Source organism: Vanessa cardui, chromosome 2 (assembly GCF_905220365.1).
Source record: "Vanessa cardui chromosome 2, ilVanCard2.1, whole genome shotgun sequence".
Taxonomy (NCBI): domain Eukaryota; kingdom Metazoa; phylum Arthropoda; class Insecta; order Lepidoptera; family Nymphalidae; genus Vanessa; species Vanessa cardui.
In genome coordinates this window covers 8,041,310-8,055,899 of record NC_061124.1, presented here as the reverse complement: position 1 = coordinate 8,055,899, position 14,590 = coordinate 8,041,310, and the positions used below count along the sequence as shown (strand labels likewise).

The window sequence follows — 14,590 nt, the reverse complement described above, 5'->3', positions numbered from 1 at the left end:
AATCCGCCGTGAACATTATTTTTTTAAATTATAATTGTCTGGGCGGGCAAACAGTTAATTTTGTATAAATTAATCAATTATACTCCTTGACTTGGGTCATTTTTAGGTTTACAACATTGAATTTAAAAGTTCATTTTAATAAGTAATATATTTATCACTCAGTAAATTGCATAAAAAAATACAAATCTTATATTTTAATTAGTCATAACATTGTCAAACAAATTAAAGTTCTGCATATTATATTACACACATTGCTTTTTAACTATTTCTTCATTCTACACATAATTCTTAGACTCATCCACTCACTAGGGGTATTAAATGTTATTTTGTTTCACAGAAAATATGTCAGAGTTTATGCATATAAATAATCAATGTGTTTTATGTAGTGGTTAATTAATATTATAAGCACTAAGCAGTACAGATAAAACAAAAACAGTATTATACAATAAAGAATAACTTGTATATGAACTTACACACAAAAATCTATCTTATTGTTATTATTGATCTATATTTAATTGTCAACCTATTTTAACTTAAATGTAACTGAGTTGTAATATAAACAATTTATTAAAATTACTCAAACACAATGTTAAATTATAAACAGTAACTAAGCATTTGGTCTTTAAGTATTGTGTTTTAAGAACATATTGTGATTTGAAACATGCTTAAAATTATTAATTCTATTTATTTTTAATATGGAAAGCAAAAAGAAAATAACATGTGCATAATTGTAAATGCATAATAAGTAATCAGACCATATACAAAGCAAAATTTCAAAATATGTGTTGCAATCTACAATATTTTTGAATAAATCTGCTAATTTTGATGCATGGCTACGCATTATATTATATACTATGGCCAGCATGATAATTCCTATGACTTTCATTTTTAAAATACTTGTCAAAGTAACTAATTTTACTTAATCCTGAATGGTAATTGGTCTATAGCAGTTTACAATGTGCATTCAGTATTTGTCTGACCAATGAGCATTCAGTATTCGTCAGCTAAGAAAATAAACTGGCAGTTAGACTGACAGTTTGGCTATGTAATTAAAAATCACTGGCACATATTATAGATACATATTTAAGATGATTTTTAAAATTTGCAAATAGCACACCTGTAATTTGATTAATTATAATTCTGTAATTATTTGCAAAAACTATTTTTAATACAACTTTAATAAAGGAGGGTTTTCACAATTCAGATGAATTTTATTATATTTAATTAAGGAAATTCCTTTAACACTTAATGTACAAAAAATTCTTAAAATGAGATTCTTAGATTGGACGGAATCTGTTATAATAGTTGCAACAATGGTTAGTATAATCTAAAATTATTTTATACTTGAAAATGAAACCAACTTAAGATATTTATATATCAGTATGGCCCGGGTATGCCGCTTTTCTCTCACGCATACTGTAAGAGGATGGATCTCTACTCTGCATCTCATGCAATCTCTTGTACTTTCGTACTCTGGCTTCAATAAGAAATAATATGCCAGCTGGAAAGAGAAAGACAACCCCTACAACTCCCAGAGCAAATGCCCAGCCCAGATCATTGTGCTCCCAATTAGGCATCCAGTCTCGCCCATCACCTCTAGCACCAAATGTCACCACTGATATGATTCCTGAGAAGCCTAAAGTATAAAAATACATTATAGTAACATTATACATTAATTTAAATATATTTCATGTGTAAAAACTTTTACTTTACCTCCAATAACCAGAATAGTGCCAAATGTTACTAGTAAAGTAACATAATTATCATCATCTTCATCTTTTTTCATATACAAATATGATATGAAAAGTGATATTAAAACACAACACATAGATATTGTGAAGAAGAATTGTGTAGCAATAAAAAATCCTGGTAGTAGTATGTCGTGTATTATATAATATTCTTCTTCAAAAATCCACCAACAGCCTTTAAAGACTGTGTCATACCAATGATGAATTTCTTCAAACCCATTGAAGCACACTTCCCACAAACCTGTAACAAATTAAAAAATGTCTCTTTTTTTCAACTCACTGTATATAAGTGTACGACGGATGATCGTTTATTACCCTTACCTATTTTAATAAATTTAGGATTTTTCAACTTCCCATCAGTAACTAACCAGTAAGGACTAACGAAAGCTATGGTTATCAATAAAGATGCTAATCCAAAGAAACTTAGAGCAAACAACCCCGTTTTAGACTTAGACACCATAATGGTGATGTTAAAGTTAAGTCATGAAACTACTTCGGCACAATAAAACAATAAATAACAAAAAAATTATAAATGGGTGTGTACTTCGGTTTAAATCTATAGTACCAATCGTACCAGTGCAACAACTACCAAACAAATTTGACAACTTGACAAGTGTCAATTTCTCTCGGACATGGCAAAGATATTCCCTCATACAACCTATTAAAATTTACAAGCTTAGTTTTAGTTTTTCCTTCTTAGTTTCTTCCCTAATATTTACAGTGTAATTCTATATATTATTGAATTTGTTCACCCTCATTTTTCCAGTTAATTTTCAATATTATAATTATTTTATATTCTTAAGACTGTCCACCATTCAGGTCAATAAACTTAAGTATTGATAATAAGCTTGACTTATACACCGGTCGAGCTAATATTTCTCGGAATGAGACCACGAAACCCGAAACAAACTTGTTTCTGTTTTCGTAGACGTCCCGGATTGGGGCCAGCTTTAACTAGTACAATCCTCCCAAAGGCACAAGTTTGTCACCATTTGTCGTATCATCACAATTTTAAATGAATCCCATTGTAGCCGCAGCAAGTACTTAGCGTTGATGTTTTGAACCTCATTCAGTGCTGTGGTCAAGTGGGCGGTAAACCCAAAATAGCTAAATGTGCTTTTACTTTCTATTGTAGCTTTTGCTATCTTTTACAGCATTTTTCACGGAAAATGTTCCGAGGAATTATGTGGATTAATCCCTTCGGACGTGTCGTCAAAATTCTAAGTTCTAACCGAACCACCTACAAAATCTACATTTACTGTACATTACATTTTTTTTGCATTGGCTTGCCGCAATTTCTAAAATATTTTCAGTACTTTATAGAACCAGCTTTCTGTAGTTTTACCACAGTCGAACCAATATGACTTGAAAATCTTTATGTCCATGCCACGGACGGTTCCATCACTTTCCATCAGAACATTCGAACATTTCCCGTTTACCATTTATAGTAAAGAAAATAAAAAATAACAGTTAATATTGGGTAACAACTAACATTTAAAGTTAACCTAATAAAATCAAACTAAATTTGCTTAATTTTTTTTAAATTTGCAAAATATTTATATAAAATAAAAGTTATTTACAAAAAAATACATTGTATTGACACTTGACATCTAATAACTATTAAATGTAAAATTGTCAATGTGACAGCGACTGTGTTTGTTGTATTAATTTTTATGATATAACAATTAAGACATAATGAAGTAAAATTTTAATTATCTTTTATATATTATTAATTTAATTAAAAATAGTATAATGCTTAGACAAAAACACACGATTTTAAGAAGATTATATCAATATGACCCATGCTTTTGGAAGTGCATGCGATCAAATTTTTCTTCTCACGAAGACAATTTAATTTATTTGTGTAAATATCTTAGGATAAGTGAAAGTAAAGCTAAATACTTACAAATAAAACACCCTGTTATAAAGAAATTAGATGTCGATCAAATCAAAAGTATAGTAGGTACATTGTATGATCTAGGGTTTAGTAGCAAAGTCGTTTTAGATCAACCATCGCTCTGTAGTATACTGCCAGTCACCTTGAAATATCGATTTACAGTATTAAAAGAATGTGGACTCAACAATATATCAAGTCAATATTTAGTTTCATATTTGACCATAGTAAAACGAAAAACAATTGGGGAACTGAAGCAATCTGGAATGATACCTCAAGCATTTAATATTGAAAATAGACTCGCAAGTTATATGAGCCAATGGCCCTCATCTCTAACCACTTTAGTTTATGGAGATGTTGAGAAATTTACCTTACACTCATTGAGGCTAAAAATTATACAGAGATACCTTGAACTTATGTTAGATCTAAGTCCGGATGAATTTATCAGAGGAATAGATACATATCCAACAATACGACATCGACCACTTCAATCTATCAATGAAACTCTTAATATTTTAGTCAGTGAAATACTCTTTCCACCTAAAAAAATTAAATCTAACTTGTATTTAGTACATGCAGATCCAGAAAACTTAAAAAACATATTATATAACTTTAGATCCATAGGAGGAATAGATATAAAAGAAATATTAAGAATGTATCCTAAGCTAGCTGTAATAAAGTATTCTACCTTACTAGAAATAAGAAAGATTTTCGAAGAATATGGAATCAGCAAAGAGGCACAAATGAGGTGCTTTCAAATATATACACTAAGTCCTGCTACAATTAAAGAGAGATTAGAAGAAGCTAAAACTATACCAGAGTTCAATACATTTTATGGCCACCCAAGATTTTTGAAAATGATCTACTACAATAAGACAGCAACAAGAAGACTGATGAAATTATACAGTAACAACAAGAAATGCTTGAGCCTTAACATACTTTCTGGCAGCTCTGCACATTATGATATGTTTGAGAAAGCACCAGGTGATAGATTGGGAAAAGGCAAAGACTTAGTCTTTTGTATAAGCAAGTCTTTAGGTAATTCATTTAATATCACTGGAATACGTAATATAATCAAACGCCATCCATTTTGGATTAATATACCACTCATTCAAGTTAAATATGTATATGAACAGCTGAGTGTTGATTATTCTGCCAATGATATTTATGAAAATATCCCTATTCTGTTGTATCCTTGGAATAGAATAAGAGAATCATTAAAGCTACTAGAACCAAACGAAAAGCAAAATAAGTGGTTAGTCTCATTGCCTTATGACCAAATAGATTTAACTATGCTAAGCCAATCACAAAAACTTAGTCTCATATTGTATTTGCTTGAAAAAAATCATTATTTTACTGGAAATGGGGTATGGTCTGAAGAAAAACATAAAAATATAGTTGATTTAACAACAAAAATACCTGAACCAAATCAATCAGTACAATAATAATAAATATAAAATAATTTGTTGGTGTTTTTCTTATAATTTTAATAATCTTTATTTCACCCCTAGTAAAACAATGTCATAAATCATGCCATTTAATATGGTGTAGTAGTTGGTTGTCTGAAAAAAATACAAAACAAAATATATCTTAAGTAGCAACCAAGTTATTAAATTTTTTTAATTATTTTTCTAGTTTTGTGGCAGGAGAATGATGATATTTTTCTAGTTTTGTATGCTACGATCATTGACCATAAATGATAATGAATTCTGTCGATTTTTTTTTTTTTTTAATTATATGCTAACCATATTGACACAGTTGTATGACTCGCTAGACTTGAATTATTTATTTAGTGAAAATTTTTCTTTTGTCCACATCTAAAAAAAATATATAAACACAAGTCATTTAATCATGGTATGACGTCATTATTTAATCCATGACTTTGACTCCTCTACTCCTCTCATTTTATATTATGATACTATTTATTCAGAAGTTCTTGAGATTAGAGTTAGACAATAAACATGATTAACAACTTTCGATTTGTCGTGTGGTGATAGCAACGAATATCACTGTCCCATCTCATTCCAAGTGGTCCCAGAGGAATGTTTACGGGAGCAACGTGTCTTTGAGTATTATGACTACCTATCTATGACATATCTTCCTAAATGTAAAACGCAACAAAACTGCGGCTCCTAGTCCCCTACAATCCTGGTTTTGCCAGCTTTTTTGATAGATGTGATAACGGTGGAACAGGATCATAGAGCTCGAGAATGTACTGAGCAGGTTAAACAGATATATTATATAATTGTCTGAAGTCCAAAGAGAGGGAATGGACGTGTTAATCTTATAATTCCGGAAGGTAGATCAACTGACCCATTGCTGTATGAGAGACCTCAACTCGAAACTGGGCAAACGTTTCGGTGGTGAGATGAAAGGTCTTTAGTTCCTCAGAGACCTTCAGATGGTTTCGTCATACTTGATAGTCAAACGCCACAGGCGATAAAATAATTAGAAAAATATTTTGCTTATCTCACTTCTGAGCCATGTTAGCAAGTTTTTTTTCGCAATATACGAATCGTCTCGAGAGCAAGTTCGAAGACTTCCAGCCCCACGAAAAATGCAAAATCTTTTAGGGTTTATAAAAATGTTTAAGTGTCTTTATGAGAATGCCACCATGTCGGTCCGGCTTCAGAATCAGAACTCGAAAACAATCCAATTCAAATTAAATGTGGCGTTATACAGAGAGACGTGATATCTCCGAAACTGCTCTAAATATCATCGAAATCTCATTGGAGCTCTTTAAGGGAGGCCTTTGGCCAGCAGTGTTTTCGCCTGATATAAAGATGACATGTCTCATTCGTAAAGTTCACAAAAGCAGCGAAAGATCTAGCCTAATGGCCTGTTCTATATTACTATCTTATTGACTAAATACAGTTATTTGTGACAGAGATCGAGTATAGAATAAGATTCGATTATTTATAGAACCCATCAGAGACGAAAAATTTAATATTTTGATCGTTCATTCGTTCTTTTTTTCCAACGTGATGTGCCACTACTTTTAAGCCATCTTAGTAAATTGCAAAAAAAGGCAAGAAATCAACTGATTTAAATAATAGGTATAATTAAATTTATCAAATTTTACGTTAGTTGGTTGGATGGATAATTTATCAAAAAATTCATATGATATATTATGTAATCTATTCAAAGTTTTAATAACTTATTGTGTATTGACCATAAAACGCATGTATCCACCATAAAAACAAAAAACGAACTGTTATTACTTATTTTTACTAATACATATTTACTTATTTTTAAAGCGTTATTTTATGTAACAATTACCTATAATTATATTCATCAAAGTATGTAGCAAAATGATATTTTCTCTACTTATCATTGTTTTATACATATTATCCTTTATTAAGAATAATTAATTAGTATTCATATTTATTATTTTCTAAGTAGTGACAAAGTTAACAGCAACTTTTAATGATATGATTTTCCGAATAATACTATTCGATTGTAACTAAGTTAAATAATATTATTTTATCTAGTTTTATTTCATCTGATCTATTATTTATATTTTTTTATTTATTCGGCTCATTGTTCTAATATTATATAATTTAAAAATGTGTTGACACATAAAAAATATATGTATAATTGTACACTAGCGACATCAGCTGTTGTTTATTGATTTTTAACAATTTTTGTATTTTGTTAAAACTGACAGTTCTTACTTTGCCAACGCACGCGACTGGCAATACCATAATTATATGTAGGGAAAAATGGCGACTTTACTACCTCGTTCTTTTGGACTTGCTGAAACTGTATTTGTAAAAAATGGAACAAAGGTAAGTCATTACTTATATTATATTTTAAATTTTCGGTAACAATTTCCATACATATTTTCTAAGTCAATGTAATAAGGAATACACACGACAATTATATGTCGTTATGTCTTTCGTCTTATGAGATTACACTTATATAGTGTTTTATATACAGAAAGTCCCGCTAATTTTAAATTTTACGGATTCTCTTTTGTTACGTAAAAATAAATATGTACTTGATGTCTATTTATATAGTTATAAATTTGACCTTGTCATTTTCAGCTCACAGACCTTACGTCATCTAGACAATGTTTATTTTTTTATATAAGATTGTAACAGTCGTAATCTGATAAAAAAATCTTGACAATGAATCTTCAAATCTGCAATAATAATGCGCAATCTAGGTTTCTAGATTTATACTGATATAATGAGTAAAATATTTTTTTCTCTTTGTAATCAATTTTTATACAGTTCCACAAGATTCACGTTAACTTTGTAATTAACTTTAACTTAATAATTTTTTTATCAATAATCTACATATTCATCTTACTTTCTAAAATGGATACAGCAGATTCTGCGTAACTTAAGTTCCTAAATTAAATTAGGGTTGTCCATAATGTAATGATATAAGTACATATGGTAAAATGTATCATTACATCAGTATTCAGAATATTCAGTATGTCTGTCATCATAATCATCAACAGCAATGTTAATTATAAATTATAAAAAATAATTTCATATATCTAATATAATAATTAAGCTTTTACATTTTTTTTTAAATATAAGAACATATTTTTAACATACTTAACTATAAACCATTTTAAAAACCATAGTTACAAGTACACATAACATACCATTACATTTTGGACAGGTTTATGCTTATGAGGACCTTTTTTAAGTATGATAAATTATATCTGAATGGATTTTATTAATACATACAATATACCGTACATATTATGATTTACTTATAAGATTTTTCTACATATTTGGGACTTAAAAAGACTGTCATTCTATTGACAAATATAAACCATTTATATTTGAAGAAATTGTTTCCTTACACTTAATTTAAAACAATTTTAGCTGTTGGCAGCATCAACGTCCAAAAACCTACCATCCAAACAGCAAGTTAGAAACCTGAATGTTCATGAGTATGTCAGTTACACATTGCTGAGAGATCATGGCATTCCTGTGCCTAAATTTAACATTGCTAAGACCAAGGACGAGGCAGTCAAGTATGCCCAAGAACTCAACACCAAAGACATTGTATTAAAAGCGCAGGTAACATTATTAGTTTAATATGATTCTTTGTATGCTTTCATATAATACCTATATATCCTTGAAGTAGGAGCTGATGAATAATTTACTTAAGCTTTTTAATATAAATCCCATTTGTTCATTGTTTGTAATTTTTTAGGTTCTTGCTGGAGGTAGAGGAAAGGGTGCATTTAAAAATGGCCTGCAAGGTGGTGTTAGGATGGTTGACAAGTAAGCAAAATTAACAATTTCATTCATAATCACTTAATCTAATTATGTAACAACAGTTGTTCCATTATCCAATAATACTGTTTGTTATTTATAAACAGTAATGAGTGAATATGTAATAATATTAACTTATTTTGTAGACCCGAGGTAGCTGGAGATATTGTGGGTAAAATGCTTCAGCAATATTTGGTGACAAAGCAAACGGGAGCAGCTGGGAGGATCTGTAACATGGTTATGGTTACAGAGAGGAAGTTCCCCCGAAGAGAGTTTTACGTTGCTATAATGATGGAGCGTAGTTTCAATGTATGTATATCAATGGTTATGTCTTGTTTTGCTATATTCATATTCATTTTTTGCGTTATAATAGTTGAAAATATCATATATTTTTAATATGTATAATACTTTCATCCAACTACATCTTAGTAATACAAAAAACATACATGCACTAGAAATGTTCTGTTACAATGCTTAAAAATTTAAAACCACCTATCAAAGAAAGATATAATTCACTGTAGAGCATCTTTCTTCAAAGATTTTCCTTTTTAAAGCAATCATAGATTTTGTTAGTATATTATGTTAGTATGACTACATAAATTGAGGTGTGTAAATATGTATATATCTATGATGGATATATTGAGGTAAAATGTTGTATTTACTTTGTAATTTACAAATGATATATATGTTCGTGATCGATTCTACATTTTCCTTCCACTGTATAATGTATCAACATTATTTATAGTATGCAATTAAAATAATAATATCAAGCATGTATGTTATAGATGTTTAATTGTCGGTCAATAAAGCAAATTGTTCATTGTTTAAGATCTTCAATAGCAATTAACTTTGATCATGCATGGAATGTATTAATCAATTATAATAAGGTACATGTTAGCTATTCCATCAGAAAATATTATTCAATCTGTATGTATCTGTGTCAATATAATTTATATAATTATGTACAGAGAGTTTAACATACATAATTATTCATGTATAATTAATATCATACTCAGCACCCGAGGCTATTATCATGACCTGCATGTCACCTTTTTAACAAGAAATATCTTTTGCTCAGTAATAAGGATATATACAGTGTTACTTATTATTCCCTAATAATTAGTAATGCTAGTTGATCTCCCTGTCATCTCTATTTCATATAAGATTGATCTGCTTAAATTTCATGTCTTTTTTTAGTGTGACAACATTCTGATATTATTAAAAAACACTTCAATTGGTGAATGATGACTATTTAAATTATATTTTAGGGTCCTGTTATCATAGCATCGTCCCAAGGTGGTGTAAACATTGAGGATGTGGCCGCCGAGAACCCAGATGCAATTACATATGAACCAATTGACATTATGACTGGTATTACTGACGAGCAAGTCGCACGCGTAGTTGAAAAGGTAATTATAATGATGAATAATGACATTTTACTTAAAGAATGCTAGACATGTTACCGTTGGCTGCTGTTATTTGCTTAAACCTGAACTTTATATCCATTATTATATTTTAGATTGGTCTACAAGAGCGCTCCAGTGAAGCCTGCGACATGATTAAGAAAATGTATGACTTGTTCTTAAAGAAAGATGCTCTGCTAATTGAAGTTAATCCTTACGCCGAAGACGCCATCACTGGGCAATGTAAGCAAATACAGATAAAATTATCTTATATAATCTATATGGTTTCAAATATAAGTAGCCATATGTTACTATAGAAAATATTTTTTCCAGTCTTCTGCTTGGATGCAAAATTCCGATTCGACGACAACGCCCAGTTTAGACAAAAGGAATTGTTCCAATTGAGGGACACAACTCAAGAAGACGCTAAAGAAATCGAAGCTGCCAAGTTTGACCTCAACTACATTGCACTTGATGGTAATTAATTTAATAGATTATTGAATTCATTACAAAAGCCTAATGCTCAGAGATAAACTTGAAGTGGGCTATTGCTCTAGGTTGTTATGTAATAATTACATAAACACTAATATTGACGACCTCCATGGTCGAGTGGTGTGTACACAGGTTTTCATGGGTACGCCACTCTGAGGTCCCGGGTTCGATTCCCGGCCGAGTCGATGTAGATTACCATTAGTTTTCTATGTTGTCTTGGGTCTGGGTGTTTGTGGTACCGTCGTTACTTCTGATGTTCCATAACACAAGTGCTTCAGCTACTTACATTGGGATCAGAGTAATGTATGTGATGTTGTCTCATATTTATTTATTTATTATTATTTATTAATATTATTATTGTAAATTCAAGGAAACATCGGATGCATGGTAAATGGTGCAGGGCTGGCGATGGCCACCATGGATATCATTAAGCTGTATGGAGGGGACCCCGCCAACTTCCTTGACGTCGGAGGCGGAGCCACTGCGCAAGCTGTAGCGGTACTGACAAATGAATTACATTTTTATTGGCATTCATAGTACAAGCTAGACTTAAAGCAAATCAAATAAAATATAACATATAAAATGATTGATAATCGTCATTTCTGTAATTAGGTTTCAATTTAATTAATTAGAATGCGTTGCAGATTACGATTTACGTAAATTATTTATAATATGACTAAATGAAACCTACCTTGTTTCTAGGAAGCCTTCAAGATTATCTTATCAGACCCGAAAGTAACGGCTATCTTGGTGAACATCTTCGGAGGTATTATGCGCTGTGACGTCATCGCGGAGGGTATTATCAACGCCGCTAAAAATCTCAACATTCAAATTCCTGTGATTGTTCGTCTTCAGGTAAATGAAATATTTAATTATGATTGCTGGATTATATATTTTTATTTTTAATAATATAGCATCTGGACACAGCATTAAATTCATATCACAATTATTTATTATATTTTATTACCATATTATTATATTATATACCATACCTCCTGTAGAGTTTGCATATTGTGCAAAATCGAAATTAGCTATTAGTATAGGTATAGGTTTTGTATAGAAGTTAATTTGTAATATGGGTAGTAATTAACGATTCATTACTGATAATACATTCATGCCTCAGTTATTTATACATCAATTAGACTTTGGTCTCATATAGATTGTTTATAATTACGAACGAGAATATACTTTCTGTATTATCATTTTATGAAATGTATTTATTGTTAAAAAAAGTAATGAGCTCTTTTTATAGTTTTCTTTGTGCAAAGTCCTATTTTCGTCTCTTTTTGATGACGTATGTAATATAATTGTTGTACATTTTACATGTAATAGTTGTAATCTAAAATTCGACGACCTCCATGGTCGAGTGGTGTGTACACCGGTTTTCATGGGTACGCCACTCTGAGGTCCCGGGTTCGATTCCCGGCCGAGTCGATGTAGATTATCATTAGTTTTCTATGTTGTCTTGGGTCTGGGTGTTTGTGGTACCGTCGTTACTTCTGATTTCCATAACTCAAGTGCTTCAGCTACTTACATTGGGATCAGAGTAATGTATAGTACGACACAACTTAGATGTCGCATCGGCAAAATTCGTAAAACCGATCACATCCGAATTGAGTACGCTATACCAAATTATCAATATTTATTTTTGATGCGAATATGATCTTTGCACAAACGTAATAACTTATAATATCATATGACTTAATATATTCGTCAATTTGACGCGTCGATTTACATGCACTTGCTTTCTCTGACGCGTGAATCTATAGCGACCAATAGCGTCGAATGGCGCGATAGGGAGCTATTTCTATTGGTTTTGTAAATCGGCAATGATCGGTTTTATTTTCATTCCATTGCATTATCCGATGCTTCATCTAATTTGTGTCGTACTATATGTGATGTTGTCTCATATTTATTTATTATTTAAAATGTGGTTTTGACAGGGTACAAAAGTGAATGAAGCGAGGAAACTGATCGCAGACTCCGGTTTGCGCATCGTGCCGCGCGACGACTTGGACGAGGCAGCCAAGCTTGTGGTACAGCTGTCCGAGATCGTAGCGCTCGCAAAGAAGGCCGGCGTCGAGGTCAAGTTCGACATCCCCAAATACATGCTCGAGAAGTAAACAGTATTGTCGCCGTAGTCGGCGAATCTACTCATACTGCGTCGATTGGTGCACAGATTACGCGTACCAAAGGAATAATTCGAAAACGAAGGTTTCATTACAAAATAAAAGGCAATATAAAATATTGCCACGCGTATCGTGTTATATTATAAGTACCCAAATTATCTCCAACCCAAGTAAAATAATTTGTGATAACTTAAAACAACTACTTATTTGGCATTCAATGCGAATATTTTCAATGTATATTTTTATTGCAATTTCCATGAATCTGTGCACTAATTTATGTAATAGAAAGTAGAATTATTTAAATACATCCTATTAATCTCATATTTAAACTTTCTTCGAATAATATTACCGAACAAGTTTGTTCTGAATGAATTAGTCACATCTTATTAGCCGTTAATAATTTTGGATTACGTGAGCTGTGTTATTTATTCACATTAGAGTGACATGTAGATAGTAGAAACAAAATGTTTCATTTATTTTTTTAATTGATGTATTTATTACATATTTTATTGTATTAAAGTTAATTCAACCTTTGAACATATTAAGTTTCCATTATCTTTATAATGAAAATATTTACACTTAGAAAATAAGAGCACGATGTTCTTTAAAATGTAGTTAATTTATTAAAATACCAAACAATTGTAATTTAAAAACAAATATTTTGTTCTCGGCAAACTTGCATCTTTCACAATTTTATTTATTGCGTTCATTAGACTAAGCGATCACACTCATTATTGAGCTTATTGTTGTAATTGTATCTGCCAATATTAATCATACATTATTTTCGATTCATTTATATTTTTCGAAGCTTATTTAGCATTCTTTAACGTTTATAGTATTGTTGTTACCCTCTATTGTAAGTAATTAACCTTTAATAAAAATGACATTTACTTTATGAATGTAGTTTTATCTGTAAAATACTAAATCATTAATTTATAGGACCCTTCATTTAGTGTGTCCTCGAACGTGTATCAGCGCAATAATCGTGTATTAGTACAAAATGTACTACATATTATGTTCCTTTGTATATAATGAACTGACCTGAAGTTCATGTATGTATTTATCAATGGGTATTCTTAAATTAAAGTACAATAAGTTAATATTTTGATTTATCTAAGTGATATTATTTTTGTCTGTTAACAGTGGTTACACAGTAAATAAAACTTTATTTGGATCATAGAATGTAGTTTTTTTTACCAAGCAGTTTATTATTTTAGAAGTTTATTAATATAAGAACTTGTTATATATAAATTGAAAGTGTTACGGAAATGGGTCAAATGAGAGCTCAGCTTTATAATCAAAACTGAAATAACAGCCTTTTGTCTTGATACATAATATATCAGTCACACAGAAAAATAGTCTGTAAACCTTGATCTCCCTTTTTAATACATAAAAAGTAAGGTCTTTCTTTAACCATCAACAAAATTTAAATGTTTAATAATTTAATTTACTTTTTTTGTATTTTTAATACTTAATTGATATTTGTGAATATTATTTTCATTTATTTTGACTGCAAATAATTTCTATAATTTAAAAACTACAATAAATTAACAATTTTCTTCAAATAATTTCATGGTTAATTTATAATTTATAGGTATCAATTGCTTATAAAAACATTGGTGCAAAAGGTGGCAAATCAAAATGTCCTTGAATTCTCCCAGATGCTGAAGAAATCGGATATATT

The 14,590-nt window shown here is 30.4% G+C and overlaps 3 protein-coding genes across 3 annotated transcripts; 2 read left to right on the top strand and 1 right to left on the bottom strand.

Moving 5' to 3' along the window:
• Positions 1–129: 129 nt before the first annotated feature.
• LOC124540185 lies at positions 130–2,334 on the bottom strand. The gene is made up of 3 exons (XM_047117649.1): positions 2,070–2,334; positions 1,714–1,989; positions 130–1,636 (listed from the first exon to the last, which is right to left on the bottom strand). The coding sequence occupies exons 1-3, from the start codon at positions 2,206–2,208 to the stop codon at positions 1,371–1,373; spliced, it is 681 nt and encodes a 226-aa protein (XP_046973605.1). The 5' UTR covers positions 2,209–2,334; the 3' UTR covers positions 130–1,370.
• Positions 2,335–3,388: 1,054 nt separating this feature from the next.
• Positions 3,389–5,107, top strand: LOC124541151 (transcription termination factor 5, mitochondrial-like). Its single transcript, XM_047119002.1, has one exon. It carries the CDS (start codon positions 3,501–3,503, stop codon positions 5,085–5,087), a length of 1,587 nt encoding a protein of 528 aa, XP_046974958.1. The 5' UTR covers positions 3,389–3,500; the 3' UTR covers positions 5,088–5,107.
• A 2,165-nt stretch (positions 5,108–7,272) lies between these two features.
• On the top strand, positions 7,273–13,801 carry LOC124542492 (succinate--CoA ligase [ADP-forming] subunit beta, mitochondrial). The gene is made up of 10 exons (XM_047120436.1): positions 7,273–7,430; positions 8,487–8,684; positions 8,821–8,891; positions 9,029–9,191; positions 10,151–10,291; positions 10,402–10,528; positions 10,619–10,762; positions 11,148–11,275; positions 11,480–11,632; positions 12,721–13,801. The coding sequence occupies exons 1-10, from the start codon at positions 7,365–7,367 to the stop codon at positions 12,898–12,900; spliced, it is 1,371 nt and encodes a 456-aa protein (XP_046976392.1). The 5' UTR covers positions 7,273–7,364; the 3' UTR covers positions 12,901–13,801.
• Positions 13,802–14,590: the final 789 nt, after the last annotated feature.

Coding starts and splice junctions, on each gene's coding strand:
- LOC124540185 (XM_047117649.1), bottom strand. CDS start 2,208: ATGGTGTCTAAGTCTAAAACGGGGTTGTTTGCTCTAAGTTTCTTTGGA. Junction 1,990..2,069: donor TCCTAAATTTATTAAAATAG/GTAAGGGTAATA, acceptor AATTTGTTACAG/GTTTGTGGGAAGTGTGCTTC. Junction 1,637..1,713: donor CACTATTCTGGTTATTGGAG/GTAAAGTAAAAG, acceptor TTTATACTTTAG/GCTTCTCAGGAATCATATCA.
- LOC124541151 (XM_047119002.1), top strand. CDS start 3,501: ATGCTTAGACAAAAACACACGATTTTAAGAAGATTATATCAATATGAC.
- LOC124542492 (XM_047120436.1), top strand. CDS start 7,365: ATGGCGACTTTACTACCTCGTTCTTTTGGACTTGCTGAAACTGTATTT. Junction 7,431..8,486: donor TTGTAAAAAATGGAACAAAG/GTAAGTCATTAC, acceptor AAACAATTTTAG/CTGTTGGCAGCATCAACGTC. Junction 10,763..11,147: donor CAACTACATTGCACTTGATG/GTAATTAATTTA, acceptor TGTAAATTCAAG/GAAACATCGGATGCATGGTA.